Source organism: Pipra filicauda, unplaced genomic scaffold, assembly GCF_003945595.2.
Source record: "Pipra filicauda isolate LSUMZ 115617 unplaced genomic scaffold, ASM394559v2 scaffold288_size945232_pilon, whole genome shotgun sequence".
Lineage (NCBI taxonomy): Eukaryota > Metazoa > Chordata > Aves > Passeriformes > Pipridae > Pipra > Pipra filicauda.
In genome coordinates, this window is record NW_024104407.1 from 813,035 (window position 1) to 826,885 (window position 13,851).

Sequence of the window (13,851 nt, forward strand, 5' to 3'; positions counted from 1 at the left end):
AGGATTAGGTAATGACTCACCTTTCTGGTTCATCTGTTCCATGACTTCTCAAGTCTTTCACGATGTGTGTGACTCCCACTTCCAAAGTGCCATCCACTCCTGCGCTTGCAGAGCGTTGCTAACTCTGGTTTTCTTCTGGGATGCCATCTGTCAGATACTGACTAACCAGGAAATAAAAGTCACCTTGTCTCTTGCTGTAGGCTTGCAATGTATTTATTGTTGTATGGCTTAAACAGGGGATTAAACCTGGGGGAAGCGAGCTGTGTTATACACTCTGATCCATTAGTGCTCTTCCTTGATCAAGTGCTGGGTCATAAAATGTTGAGAAGTCTAAATTCCAGGGATGACTCTTAACAATTATGAGTGCTTCACAGTCCTTGAGAATTGTTTTATAGTCTAGCTCTCTGAAGAAAATGGTAATCACAGGCATGAAAGTCAGAAAAAGGAGGATTCTTATATTGCCTCAAAGGCTATGCCCATGAAGAAATTAACTCTGAAATATGTGGTAAGAAATGTACACCTTAAAAACAAAATAGTCTGTGAATTCCTTTCCTCTTGCTTATAACCACATTTTTTTTTTAATTTTTAACATTCAAATAAAATTAAGATGTTTTACCAAAGAGGTTTAGAATGCATGATCTTATCTTCAGAAAGGGCTTACTTTTCATACCTAAGTGAGCTACTCTACTTGAAAAAGCAGCGGAAAACAATGACATGGTGAAATTCAACATAGTTTGTAATACAGCCAAAATTTCTATTATGACAAGGCAAATGTAGTTAGCCATGTTATTTTTCAGACTGTAACTATCACACTATATATGTACTAATTCCTAGGATGCACTCAGCTAAGTATTCAGGCTGTAATCCAGGAGCTTGATTTCCCACATTCTTTTGTTGATTTGAAGCTAGAGACACCTAAAAAGTGTCAGGCAAGATACAGACCTGGATACCTCGGGCTTTTTTCAGGGGAGTGGTATGAGGGGTTCTGTCAAGTTTTATTTACACAACACAGAACCCAGTAATGTAAAAGAGTGGTTAACAATTGGAAGTTAAAAATGCACATTTGGGTTTTAATACGCAGTATTTTCTTACTTTGGAGCACATTTTCTAACACATATCCTTCAATTATAGGCATTTCAAGAAGATCTGGAACAGGAACAAGTCAAGGTGAATTCTCTAACCCATATGGTAGTGGTGGTTGATGAGAACAGTGGAGACAGAGCTACTGCTGCACTGGAAGAGCAGCTTCAGGTAATGACTAAATAACAAGACTTGTCTCAAAAACTTGAAATAAGAAATTTTAAAAATAAGCAAAACCAAATAGTGAATGTGTACAGAACCATAATTTTTAGACAATTAATGGTTATCAAGAAATATTAATATTATTCTGGTTTTTCTAAAACACTTGTTTTGGGAAAGTCATAATTTACTTCCCATTACTTTTCTCATGGACATGTTTCTTAGGAAATGCAGGGAACAATCTCAACCAGTTCTTAGTTTCATTTCTCTGTTTTAGTGTACATCCTTTTCAGTATTTATGTTTTTTACAATAGTTTGTCATTTGAATTTCTTATGAGAAGACTTTCTAGAGGACTGGAATAGGGAGAATTTAGAAATTACCAGCAACACCTGTACAATCCAAATCTATTCTAAACTGCATTTTGGCCCAAAGCCTAAAAACAGAGAAAACCTTCCATATATTTTATTTTCTAAATACAATTAATTGATTATCTTTAAAAGAATGACACATTGGAGATACATTTGTGATAAACCTAGAAAGATATTCTGAAAATTTAAATATTAACTTGCTTATAATAAAAGTTCAGTACTTCACTTGCATCTTTAAAAAGTTGGTATTACTGTATTATTTTTATTTCAATGCTCTTACTGTAACTTCTGAATGAAATTAAATGGATAATTAATGTTGAGATGCATTGAGGGAGGGTTCTCTTGTGTTGGTGGTCAGATCTTCAGGGACACTGCTCAAGAGGAATCACAGTGCTGCAACCAAGATTTCTTCTATTTTTGTCCTTCAGAAAGGAGAAAGTGCTTTTCCTTTATTTTGCCTCATTACCCAGGAAAATAAAAATGTTGTGGTTTTTGAGTCATTAGAACCCAAGCTTTCTCTAGAGAAGTTATCAATACATTCAGCAGGAAGGTAAAGCTGTAGCACAGATAGATATGTGTGCTATCTTAAATCTGGCTAATTTGGATACACAACCCAGCCAAGGTAACAATGCAGCCTCTACTGATCCATAATTATTACTTCCTTTTAACTTCACCTTAAGTGTTAGAACTTTGGTGTACCTGCTCAAGATATTCTTAACCTTCCAAAATTTCTTGCCAGCTCCTTGTATACTGTTCAGTGGAATAAAACAAATCTCTCGCAAGAACATGGCTCCAGAAGCTAAGCTAAACATGTAAAATGTCTTGAATGCTGGCAAACAGTATGTTCTTGCACAAAGACCTGGAGTAAAGTACAACAAAAAAAAAAAAAAAAAGAAAAAAGAAAATTACAGGTGGTATTTGATATTTATGGCACTTCATGAATTAAATGATGTACAAATGAGAATTTTTAATTGTGTGAAATACAAATGAAAGGTTAGTGGATTATTAGATATTTAATCTAATTCCACAACTTCAGAAAGACATCTGAAGAGTTAAGAGCACATCATGTGACACAACTGCATCACCTATTATTACCATGGTTGCAAAGGTACCATTATTATGCTGTGGAACTTCTACAGCTGACCCAGATTACAATACAACCTGAAATGGAACTCAGACATTACTGCAATACCTTAAAGAAATGTAATGAATGATGAGTGTAAATGGAACACAGTGGAAATACACCATTTGTAACTGTAATAGTGGAGAAGGCATCTAATATTGGGATGAAGCGTGCCCAGTTGTTCCTGTCTTTGAAAAAGTATATTCCTTGAAAGATGCTGGCAAGAAAATTGCTGAGGCCCCTCATCTGCAGCACATGCCTCCTCTGAGCAGAGCGTGGGGTGGTGTGTGACAGTCCATCTGCTGGTGTGTCCCCTCCTTGAATCACACTGTCTTACAGAAGAATCTTAGAGAAAAGCCCGATAATCTCATTGCTCTGGAAGTCAAAGAATATGTATCAAGATTGTAGATGTTAGTAAAACCCAAATACAGATATAAAACTGTGGGGTTTGGAGTGTTAGGGAGGTGTGGAAACTGTCATATTATAATGCCCAGGAGAACTGACTTACCATAGACCACCTACTTTCCTAGCAAAATATTACACCTCTTTTTTTGTGTACAGAAACTGTTTGGAATTCTTTTTTTCTTATCACTTGCAATCTGAATATAAGCACAGAAGATAGAACGTGTTGGCAGGCACGACCATTAGAGGGTTTGACAAAAAGCACAATGGAGCAAAGTTCAAAGCTTGATTATGTATCTGATTTGTAAAAGCAGAACAAAACAAGAGCATGCACTGTCAGACAAAAGAGCTTAATAAGGCTGGCTCACTGAGATACTGGTCAGGATCAGATTTGGAAGAAAGTGAATAGTTATTTCCATGTAATAGTCAAAGATGCATTTTCCAAGCAGGTGTAATTCAGTTATACCTTTCTTTTTGAGATGGTGATTCCTGAAGTATTTTCATATATATAAATATATATATTTTTGCAAGTGTCTCTATAAGAAAATGTTTAAAACCTAAAATGAACTTTTAGAGATTTTAAGTCTCAAAAAGGATGACAAGAATCTATACTGACCTCAAATGTACTGTATAGAAGTTCTTAAGTTTTATTACATATGCAAAAAAATATCTATTTAAGAGGCAGTTAATAGCATAGAAGCCAGAAGTGCCCCCTGAAAAAAATTATGCATAGAAAATTTAACCTTGCTTGGAAAAATAAAACACAGTTGCAGTGCTTCTGTTACAAACAGCTGTCGCCCCAAGGTACTTTGAGAGACTGCAGCTAGTCTAGGTGAGCGTGAATATTAAAACTACTTTTACATTACATTGCTTACTTAATATATCAGTATGTGACAAGTTGAGAGGCTCTGTTTATGCTGCTACTGAGAACTGACTATTTAGGCTTATAACTCTGAGATCCCAATTAAATTCAATCCAAAGATTTACCAAGGTAGCTGCTAAGTAAGACTCAAATCTGTATTTAGTGCTGCATAATCAAAGGACTGTACTAGCAAATCTGTTGCTGTAATCTGACTCATTTCCATAGGAAAAATATGGGAAATTATCTTCAGCGCAGAGAAATGGCTGGATAACGTACAGAAGCCATGAATGCAGGGAGATTTTTTCCTCTAATTATACCCAGCAGACAGCAGGTCCCTTAAGGACTCTTGTGGACTAGCTCAAATTGGAGGCTTCCCCAGGCTCCAGGGGTCAGGGTCTGTGCTAGAAAGAGATCTGCATTAAGTGTATCATATACTACTTGATGGCTTATTCCCCTGCTGAGGGAAAGGAGCTGAGAGTTTAATTTACACAATTACATATTCATATTATTCAGAGTACTATCCTTTAAATAAAGATGATGTATGGGTAGTTCTTGTAAAAATACAGCAAAATAAGTGAGAAATGTTAAAGAATGAATAGAGTATTTCAGTTGGTTCACTGAATATCTATGACAAGAAGTTATCTCCTACAAACTTTAGGGATTTCCAAGACCTGCTCATGCCTGGGAAGTTGAAATCCCACATAAGGATGAGGGCTACTGATCCAGAAATTTCTCTTAATTACCTATAGAATAACCCATCCTGGCTGGGCCATGAGTGGTATATACCCACTACCGCATCATTTTTTCCTTCCCCTCAATCCTCACCCAGAGGGTGTCCAGCACATCATCACTAAGTGCAAGGGCTGTGCAATCCAACCTCTTAAACCTCACCTGGCCTGCCTATCCCTTCTGAACAGTCTATAGTTCTCCATCCCAGAACTCCAACCATGGGACTCCTTCCACCACGTCTCACTATTACCAACGATATCACAGCCGTGGGACCTGACCAGTGCCTCCAGTTCATCCTGTTTGTTTCTCACACTGCATGTGTTGGTGTACAGGCATTTCAGAACTACACACATGGCTTATTGCTGCATGGTAGAAATTCTATGAATGGGCCAAATATTCTCTTTTAAATAATTATTTTTGGATATAGGCAAAAACATATTTCCACTTCTCATTACTTAAAAAGTGGATAGCCGTACCTGATTTGAAGAGCATCTTTCAAAAAACTCTTAGTTGCAGGCTTGAAGTATATTATTTGACTTTTTATACATTCACTCCAGCATTCCCAAGAGTTGTGTTGGTTTTATTCGTTTTCTCCTGTTCTCGTGCTTCCTTACTTTGACCATTTAGCAGACTAGAAATATTTCTTCTGCTGCTTTTTGTAGTCATAACGAATGTTCTTTCAGAGACCTCTCAGTAGGAAAAAAAGTTTCTTTTGCACGCAGATTTCTCTGAAAATTTGTTAGGGTTGTAAAAAGAGGCCTTTCAAGGGAGCAGGAGGACATTTTACTTGTTAGTCTGGATTCAGTCAGTTTCTCTGGAGATTTGTTTTCCCAGGTTTCGGGAACAAAACATTTGTGTGCAGTCTGAGTTCCTGGGCATCACACAGGCCACTTGCAGCATTGACTACTATTTGATGTCAAGAGGGAGTTAAAGTTGAGCACCATATGATTTAGCAGTCAAATGCTACTTGATAAATAGACAGTCCTGACTTGATATTTCAGACTTGAAACTTCATGTCTTAAACCTCTTCAACTAAACAGTGTGTCTTGATCTGATGGTTGTTAAGACCTCTCATGAGAAAAATCAGCTCTAAGGCAGGTCACAATATCAAAACTTTTATCAGTGGTCATTTTACTTAATTAAAATAAAAGATCTTGTCAAATTATTGAGACCAAAAAAAATGTTTTGTGGCTTTGAAATCATATTCTGACAGTAGTATTTTGTATTGACTCAGGAAGACCTTTTTTGCCATGCTCATCAATTAAAGTAAATGCAGAGTCACATATTCGATCTTATACTCTTGAGGCTTTGGTGTTTTCTAGATAATAAAAAAATTATTTTTCAAGGTATATCATAGCAATAAAGGCAAGTTGATGAAGATATTAGTGCAGATGTTGAGAGCAAATTATATTTTTCATGCAGATTGTTAACAGAAGTCAGCTGCTTGAAAGTGAGATATTTAAAAATTACTCAGGTATGAGAATTTTTATAAATTAGCTATGAGGAAGGATATGGTTATGATTTTTGAGCTTAAAATTAGCAAGTTAAAAAAGATTGGTTGAATATGAAAAACTAAACAAGTGCTAGATATTGGAGATCTATCTCTTAAGTTGTCTTCTGGGCTTGGAGAAAAAGGAGGAAGGAAATGTTGAGGCTGTCTTGAGCTAAACTGGAAATCAAGTCAGATTCAGGACAAATAAAACTAAATGTAATACATCATTTTGTTACATTAAGACCTTTAGGTATTCAAATCAATGAAATAAGTCAAAGTATATTTTTTTCAGAAAAGACATTAGATGTTATGGTATACATATAATTTAACCTGTGAGGCTGATAAATACTCTTTATAAAATCGTGACATTTTTATAGAAGGAAAAAAAATAATTAAAAAAGGACAACTTAGAGTAGCTGTCTGAATAATTTCCTGCACTGTTCTCCGTCATAAATTTTTTCAATTTTATTTAATAATGAATGGGTAAAATAAATGAATAAAATGTGTTCTACTCTATTTCCTGATAAGTTGAGACCATAAATTTCATCAGCAAGTATTTGTTTCTGTTAGTATTGAAATTAGCTTCATGAAATATTCACATTCAAAACCTGAACTTTTTTGTGTTTGTTTGAATTAGTGATCTTTGATCACATTATGTTTAACGGAAAGCAAACACTAACATTAAAATTATGTGATTTTAATGTGAAATCACAATCTTAGATTTGCAAAATAGCTTGGTTCTGTCTGGATATAATTAGGAAAAAAAGTGATTTGTTCATTAGGTAAATCCATCCAGAATTTCAAAAATATACCAGAAGTGTGATGCCAATATTAAGACTAGAAAAGACAAAACAACTTGCTCAAAATCTACTTTGTATTTATGCAGTAACTGACTGAAAAGGAAGAGTTATCTATTACTGTGAAATATATTTGATCTGTTTAAGAATTAACGTGTTTTTAAATTAACGTTATTTTGCTAGTTGATTGGAGATAGTTTTCATTTTTCTAAATTGAGACAATATCTAATATGATATTACTCGATGGCATGGCAGCTGACTGTTTAGTCTGAAATATGGTTTTAGTGTCCACTCAATAAAAATGTTGTATCTGCTGACTTTTTATTTTGACGTAAAATTTTTAAAGCAAATTAAATTGGCTTTCTGAAATTTTACCTTTCATTTTCTAGAAAGTAAAAATAAAATGTTTTGTTACTGGTAGAAAATAGTAGTTAGTTTTAAAAATCCACCACTTTGATGCTGCATTTCTGCCAAAATAAAATTATAGTCTTTATGGAAAATATGTAAATATGAAAAGTATAGAATCATATAATATCTCAAGTTATAAGGGACCCATAAGAATCATAAAGTGATTAAATAAATAATAAATAAGGAAGAAAATATTATCCTTTTGTCCGGATGTCCTTTTGAAGTAGATGAAAAAATAAGTATGCAGTAGTATAGAATATCTTTCAGATTTTATAAGGGGGGGTTTTTGTTGTTTTTTGTTTGTTTGTTTCTTTTGGGGAAGCAGATGAATAATTTGCATATGATGCTCAGGGGAAATTAAGTCATTGTAAATCATTGCAATAAATGTTTCATATCCTGTTGCTCTATCACAGCAGTATTATATGTCCTCCTTCAACTTAAGCATCATTTAATAAAGGCTAGTAGGAATTTAAAAGGAAGTAATAATGTTTGATTTCAACTAAAATAAAGGAGAGAGAAGAAGGTAGTGTTTTGTGTAATTTTAAAATGTCATCATGGCTGGGCTTCACGAACGAAGATTTGGGAAGGCTCTATCCACATTTGTTACAGGCACGTTGGTGACTTATGAGGCCAATACGAGACAGACATATCCGATGGCAAAAGGCACTCCTTAGATGGTGTATTCTGCAAGACACGGTTCTTTCTGCGTTGCCTTTTCTCCTCGAGGGTGATCCTGCGTGTGTTCTCAAAGGAGACAGCTGCGTTATAGATGGTGTGTCTCCAGGCCTCCCGATTGGAGGCCAGAGTAGACCAGTTATGGTGATCAATATGGCCAAGGCTGAGATGTTGTTTCAGGGAGTCCTTGTGTCTTTTCTTCGGGGCTCCTCTCATGCGGCAGCCAGTGGCAAGTTCACCATAAAGCAAGATCTTAGCATATGCTACAAATACCTGGGGAACCTGAGTGATGGTGTGCTGGTGTTTTAGCCTATAAGTTGGGGGGTTCTCCACTGCAATATTGTAAAAGAGGTAGGAACTTTGATCAACTGCACTGATGGTGCAACTTAAAAACCAAATACTTTTTTGCTTTGACCACATCTTTGAACCATCATAATCATGTTTCAAGTTGTTATGTTTTGGGCATCATAAAGTTTTAAAACAGAGTGGAAGTGTGGTACTAGAGACTTAATAGAAAACTGTGTCTGTGGATTAGTGTGAAAACACTCTCATTTAGGATCTATTGTTTTCCTATTCTCTCCACTATGTTTTTTTTTTAAATAGTGCGAAGATCCATTTCACTTTGATATGCAACATATTTTAAGGGCATAAGAGTAAAAAAAAATGAATTAGGAAAGTGTTTTCTTAAAAAAAAATGAAGAGTTTGCCTTGCTTAGGGGAAAAAAAAATAAACCAATGCAAACTTTTCTTTTGTGTTTCTTTCTAGCACTTTGGAAAACGATGGGCAGTAATCTGCAGATGGACAGAAGACCGATGGGTCCTTCTGCAAGATATTCTTCGTAAATGGCAGCATTTTGCAGAAGAGCAGGTGAGTAGTTTTTTGCAGTTATAAATTGGAATGTTCTTCAAAATATTGCACTAAGAAAGGCCTGACTGAAGCTTTTTCTCTCCAATTGAATTTCAGTGCCTTTTTGATGCGTGGCTTACTGAGAAAGAGGATGCTGTGACCAAAATTCGTACAACTGGCTTTGAAGATCAAAATGAAATGCTGACCAATCTAAGCAAATTAGCTGTATGTATTTTTTGTTCTTCTATTTTATATTCAACTTTCTTAATCTGACTGTGAATGCACTTGGCTTTATCCCACTCTCAGACCATATGGTTTAACGGAACAGCTGTTTCATGCTATGGGAGTGGACATTGACTCTTGTGGATGGAATAGGTTGGTCCATAGCCTTGTTAATGAGGGAACCAACACATACAGATGTTTTTCTTGATTGCCTCTTAAGTCAAAATCTTATGAACTAAAATAGAATCTGGGTGTCTTAAAAAGATGTATACTTTTATACTGAAAGTTTCTTTGTTGATACTGTTGGTGTATATGTTGTGTGTGAGATGGAGTATATGTGCATATGTGCAAAGACATATGCATGAGTAAGTACTTATCATGAAACAAACCCTGTTATACGTTCCTTGAACTTGAAAAAACTAAAGGCTTGAAGTTGTGAGATGTTTAAATTAGTATTACTTCACAACTAGACCTCAACATCAGAAATCTAGTCCTCAACGTCCCTCCCTTTCTGGAGGGAATATAAGTCTGACTGGCTTAGAAAGATGCTGTGCTTGTAGAGGTGAAAAACTTGTCACAGCTTAGACTTGCCAATGGTTTTATAGCAGTAAGACATTTGTAAAGAAAATTATATGATATGTGCTATTTTTGCATGTAATGATGAATGTCTGTGCACTTATAGGAAAGGAAACAGTCATGTCAAAGCTTTGGTTAAAATAGGTAAATTATTATTGCTTTAAAAAGAAACATAATTGATAAACTTCTGTTCAAACAGAAATATTATTGTTTTTTTTTTCAAATGGGGGGAGAGGAGTATCCTAGACATTATTTCAAGACTTGTTTTTACAGCCTACTAGAATTTTTAAGGAATGAAGAATTCTCCATTTATTATTAATGACCTATTATTAATTGTTTGTTAATAATAATTATGTTAATAGAGTTATTAATAATTAATTATGTATTATAATTGACTATACCTATCTTGATTATGTATATCTAAGGCTCAAACTTAGATTTTCAAAAATTAATTTAGGATTTATGTCTTTCTCATCATTCTGTATTATAAGCAGAAACACTTGGGCTTTGGGTCAATAAAAATACCGTGATGTTTTTGAAGTTTAAGTGATATTTTTAAAATTTACTCTATTTTATTCTCTCATATACAAATGTATAAATTTTTAATAGAGTAATCTTATAGATTGAGTATTTAATTTCTAACTACATTCTGTCTGGTCCAGAATTCGCAGTAAATGATTGATTCATAGAATGACTAAGTAGAATGACTAAGTAGTTATTATTTGTTGATTTTTTTTCTCCAAAAGTCAAGACCCAAAAGATTGACTTTTAGCGTAATCTTAAGACACTGTAATTATACTACTACCTGTAGTATATATAATCTTTTCCCCCTCCCTTCTTTTTCCTTCTGCAACTCTTTAAGGATTAATAAAAATATGCATTTAGAAGTCCAGATGTGAATTTTGATTAAAGATTACTTAGGATTAAGTAAGCTTCTTTCTAAAGAAAGTTTAGAAAGTAGTCAGTTGTTGCCTTGGTGTATATACTTCTTGGAAATTCTAGGAATCTAACATGTAAGCAGTCTCAAAGTTGACCTCAAGCCAGGCTTTTACTAATGCATAACAAATTAGAGGCAACTCAGGATGCTTTAGAGCAGCTTCATGAAGAAAAATGTATTAAAAGGAATTCAAATTTATTCAGTAAATTGCTAGAGGACATAGGTACTGAGGGTTGAAATGTTTATCTCAAATTGTGAAGTAGAAGACTATTAATGGTTTACAAGAGTCAAGGCTAGAACAACTTTGGATACCTTTCAGAATTACTTGAAAACACAATGTTAAGAGGGAAACACTTGAGTAGTATTTTCATAAATTTGATTAATGAAATAAGTACGGACTTTTATGAAGTTAAAATTATTGTGCCAGCTTAAATTGTTAAGCATTATTGTCATTAAATCATTGTGGTCTTCCGTGCAACTGAATGAAAAACAGAGTAAATAAAGTGATTTCTCCATTGCCCTGAACCTCAACAAGAATTATGTCATCCTTAACAGAACAGGTGGGTTTATTGATACCGACTTAATCTTTTTTACACATGTGACCTTGATTTTTTTACGAACAGCTGACTCATAATGCAATAGTTTAGCTGTGTAAATGTTGGTGGTATGCTGGAGGAACACTGCCTCTCCTGTGTCTGATTTGTAGCAGAAAAACATTGTTTACTTTGGAGTTCCTCTGTCAGTAGCAGTCATCTCCAAATTCCAGTGAATATGTATTTTTACATTCACACAATGCCAAATTGTCAGGAGTTTTGTATATGAAGATTTGCTATTTTATTCTTGTCTGAATCACGGGGAATTTGTGCATGGCCCACATGAAATTTTTTTTCACAGAATATATTCTTCTGCTCTTGGACTGGCTTTTAGAAATAAGGAAAAATGGGATCCTGCTTTCCTGACGCTGACATGCACATCAGGCCCATCTTTTGGTGTAGTTTATTTTGGGCGTAGACGTGTGTTTGAATGTAGTGAAGAAGAAACTGTCACTAAGAATCACTGTTATAACTAGGCCAGCTTCTTCATGAATTATAAAAGTTAGTCTACGAGGCAGTGAAAATATATTCTTTCAATAATATGAAAATGTTTATATTCTTAGTGATATGATAGTTTTGTCCATCAACTGTTTAATCATTTCCAGCAAGAAATTACAGCATTACTTTTTCCTGTATGACCTTAAGAATTTTAAGTTTGATATTATGGTATGGCATAAGAACTTCCAGTCTCTTTTTATTGCCCCTCTTATATGTAGAACTTGGCAAGATTAAGGTCTTTTTCTTTAGCCAATCTCTTTAAGCCTGAAAGAAAATTTCTGAAGGTATTTTATTAAATTATTTAGCGTTATGACTGTTGATTTGAAATTCTACAGCTCTCCTACAAGGCCCTAAGCATTCTGAAGTGACTGAAGTGAAATAGGTCTGTTGAGATGCTGTTCACAGTATGAAAAAAAAAAATGACTCTCATCACAATAATGTCCCCAAACTGGAACCTGCTCCAGTGTGGGCTCTCCACAGGGTCACAGCTTCCTTCAGAGCACATCCACCTGCTCCGGCATGGGGTCCTCCCCTGGCTGCAGGTGGATCTGCCATGGAACTCCATGGGGTGCAGGGGCACAGCTGCCTCACGGTGGTCTGCACTGTGGGCTGCAGGCAGATCTCTGCTCCGGTGCCTAGAGCACCTCCTCCTTCTCTGGCCTCAGTGTCTGCAGAGCTGTTTCATGTTTTTCTCACTCCTCTCTCCTGCAGCTGCTGCACAGCATTTTTACCCTTTCTTAATGATTTTACCACAGAGACGCTGTCAGAGTTACTGATGGGCTCAGCTTTGGGCAGTGGTGGGTCTGTTTTGGAGCCTTCTGAAACTGCTTTTATCCATCACAGGGGCAGCTCCTGGTGTCTTCTCAAAGAAGCGAACCTTGCAGCTCCCCTGCTGCCAAAATCTTGCCATGTAAACCCAGTACAGATGCTGCCTCCTTTTCCCCTTGGCATTAGTAGTTACCTTTTCGTTGTTATTAGAATAAATATATTTTGAACAGTGTAGCAATTCACTCAGTTCTAGCATTGTGATAAAATTGATATCAAGTCAGTTAGATTTCTTCTTAATTTATGTACTGGATGTGTAATAGCTGTAAGAATTTTTGTTCAGATAAAATTGGTTTTCCCAAGAAAATTTTATGTTTTACTAATCTCCAGTGGTTTGTTTCAAAGGATTTATTCAGTATTTGTATGTGAAAATTTGTCTTCTTTGTCATTAACTCCCTTCTGGGATATTCTTAGTCTAAAGGTCAGAAAAACTGTTTAGTCTTTACTACTTTTTGCATATATTAAGATTGACGTTTGTCCTTTTTTGTTGTTTTTTTTTTCCTGATGTTGGTGGGTAGTTACTCTAGTTCTAAAAATGTTTCCTTAAAAGAACTTAATTTTTCCACCCACCATTATTCACTGACATTATAATTGTCTTTGAATTCTTACACAAGACAAAGGGTGAAACAGGGCATGGACTAAGCTGGAAGATGTGATAAACTGAGAATGTAGAACTGGGGTGAAATTTTACTGTCATGTATGGCACAGGCTTGATAGAATGTTTTCATGTCCTGCACAGGCTTGATAGAATGTTTTTATGTCCTGTGCCTGCATTTTGTAATCTGTAAAATGAAGCTGATCATCTTTCTTTTTTTTTTTTTTTTTTTTTAATATTGAGAGTTACTGCAAAGGTATGCAAGATATATCTCTATTTATAATAAATGTTCCATTAAAATAGAGTTAAATCTTCTGCTTCACCTAATGCAATTTTTTTTTTACTTATTATAGAGAATAAATTAGTTATTACACTATTTTTTACTGGAATAAATCTCTTAGCACTTGAAAAATTACAACGGATGTTGCTGGTTAGATTATTACAATGAGCAAAGAAAGTTTTTGATGATGTTTAAGGAAAAGAAGAACAGTAATAATTAAAATCTTAAGACCAATAAAATGGTAAAAGTGCTTTACCAACAAATAAGGAAATCACTTTATAATATTCAAATATCAGGGTTTACAGTATGAACTTGACAGAAGTTATGACTGACATATTTGATAACTAATTTCATAAAGCAAACTCCCATTTCTTGTCTTGTA

General features: G+C 34.9%; 1 protein-coding gene across 2 annotated transcripts in view; it reads left to right on the top strand.

The window, feature by feature from the left end:
* Positions 1-13,851, top strand: part of LOC113988582 (dystrophin-like) — a 463,871-nt gene that overhangs the window by 350,876 nt on the left and 99,144 nt on the right. For both annotated transcript variants that reach the window (XM_039382875.1, XM_039382874.1), the window contains exons 12-14: positions 1,132-1,251; positions 8,863-8,964; positions 9,061-9,168. In XM_039382875.1, coding sequence (XP_039238809.1) covers positions 1,132-1,251; positions 8,863-8,964; positions 9,061-9,168 — 330 coding nt within the window. The remainder of the gene's footprint in view (positions 1-1,131; positions 1,252-8,862; positions 8,965-9,060; positions 9,169-13,851) is intronic.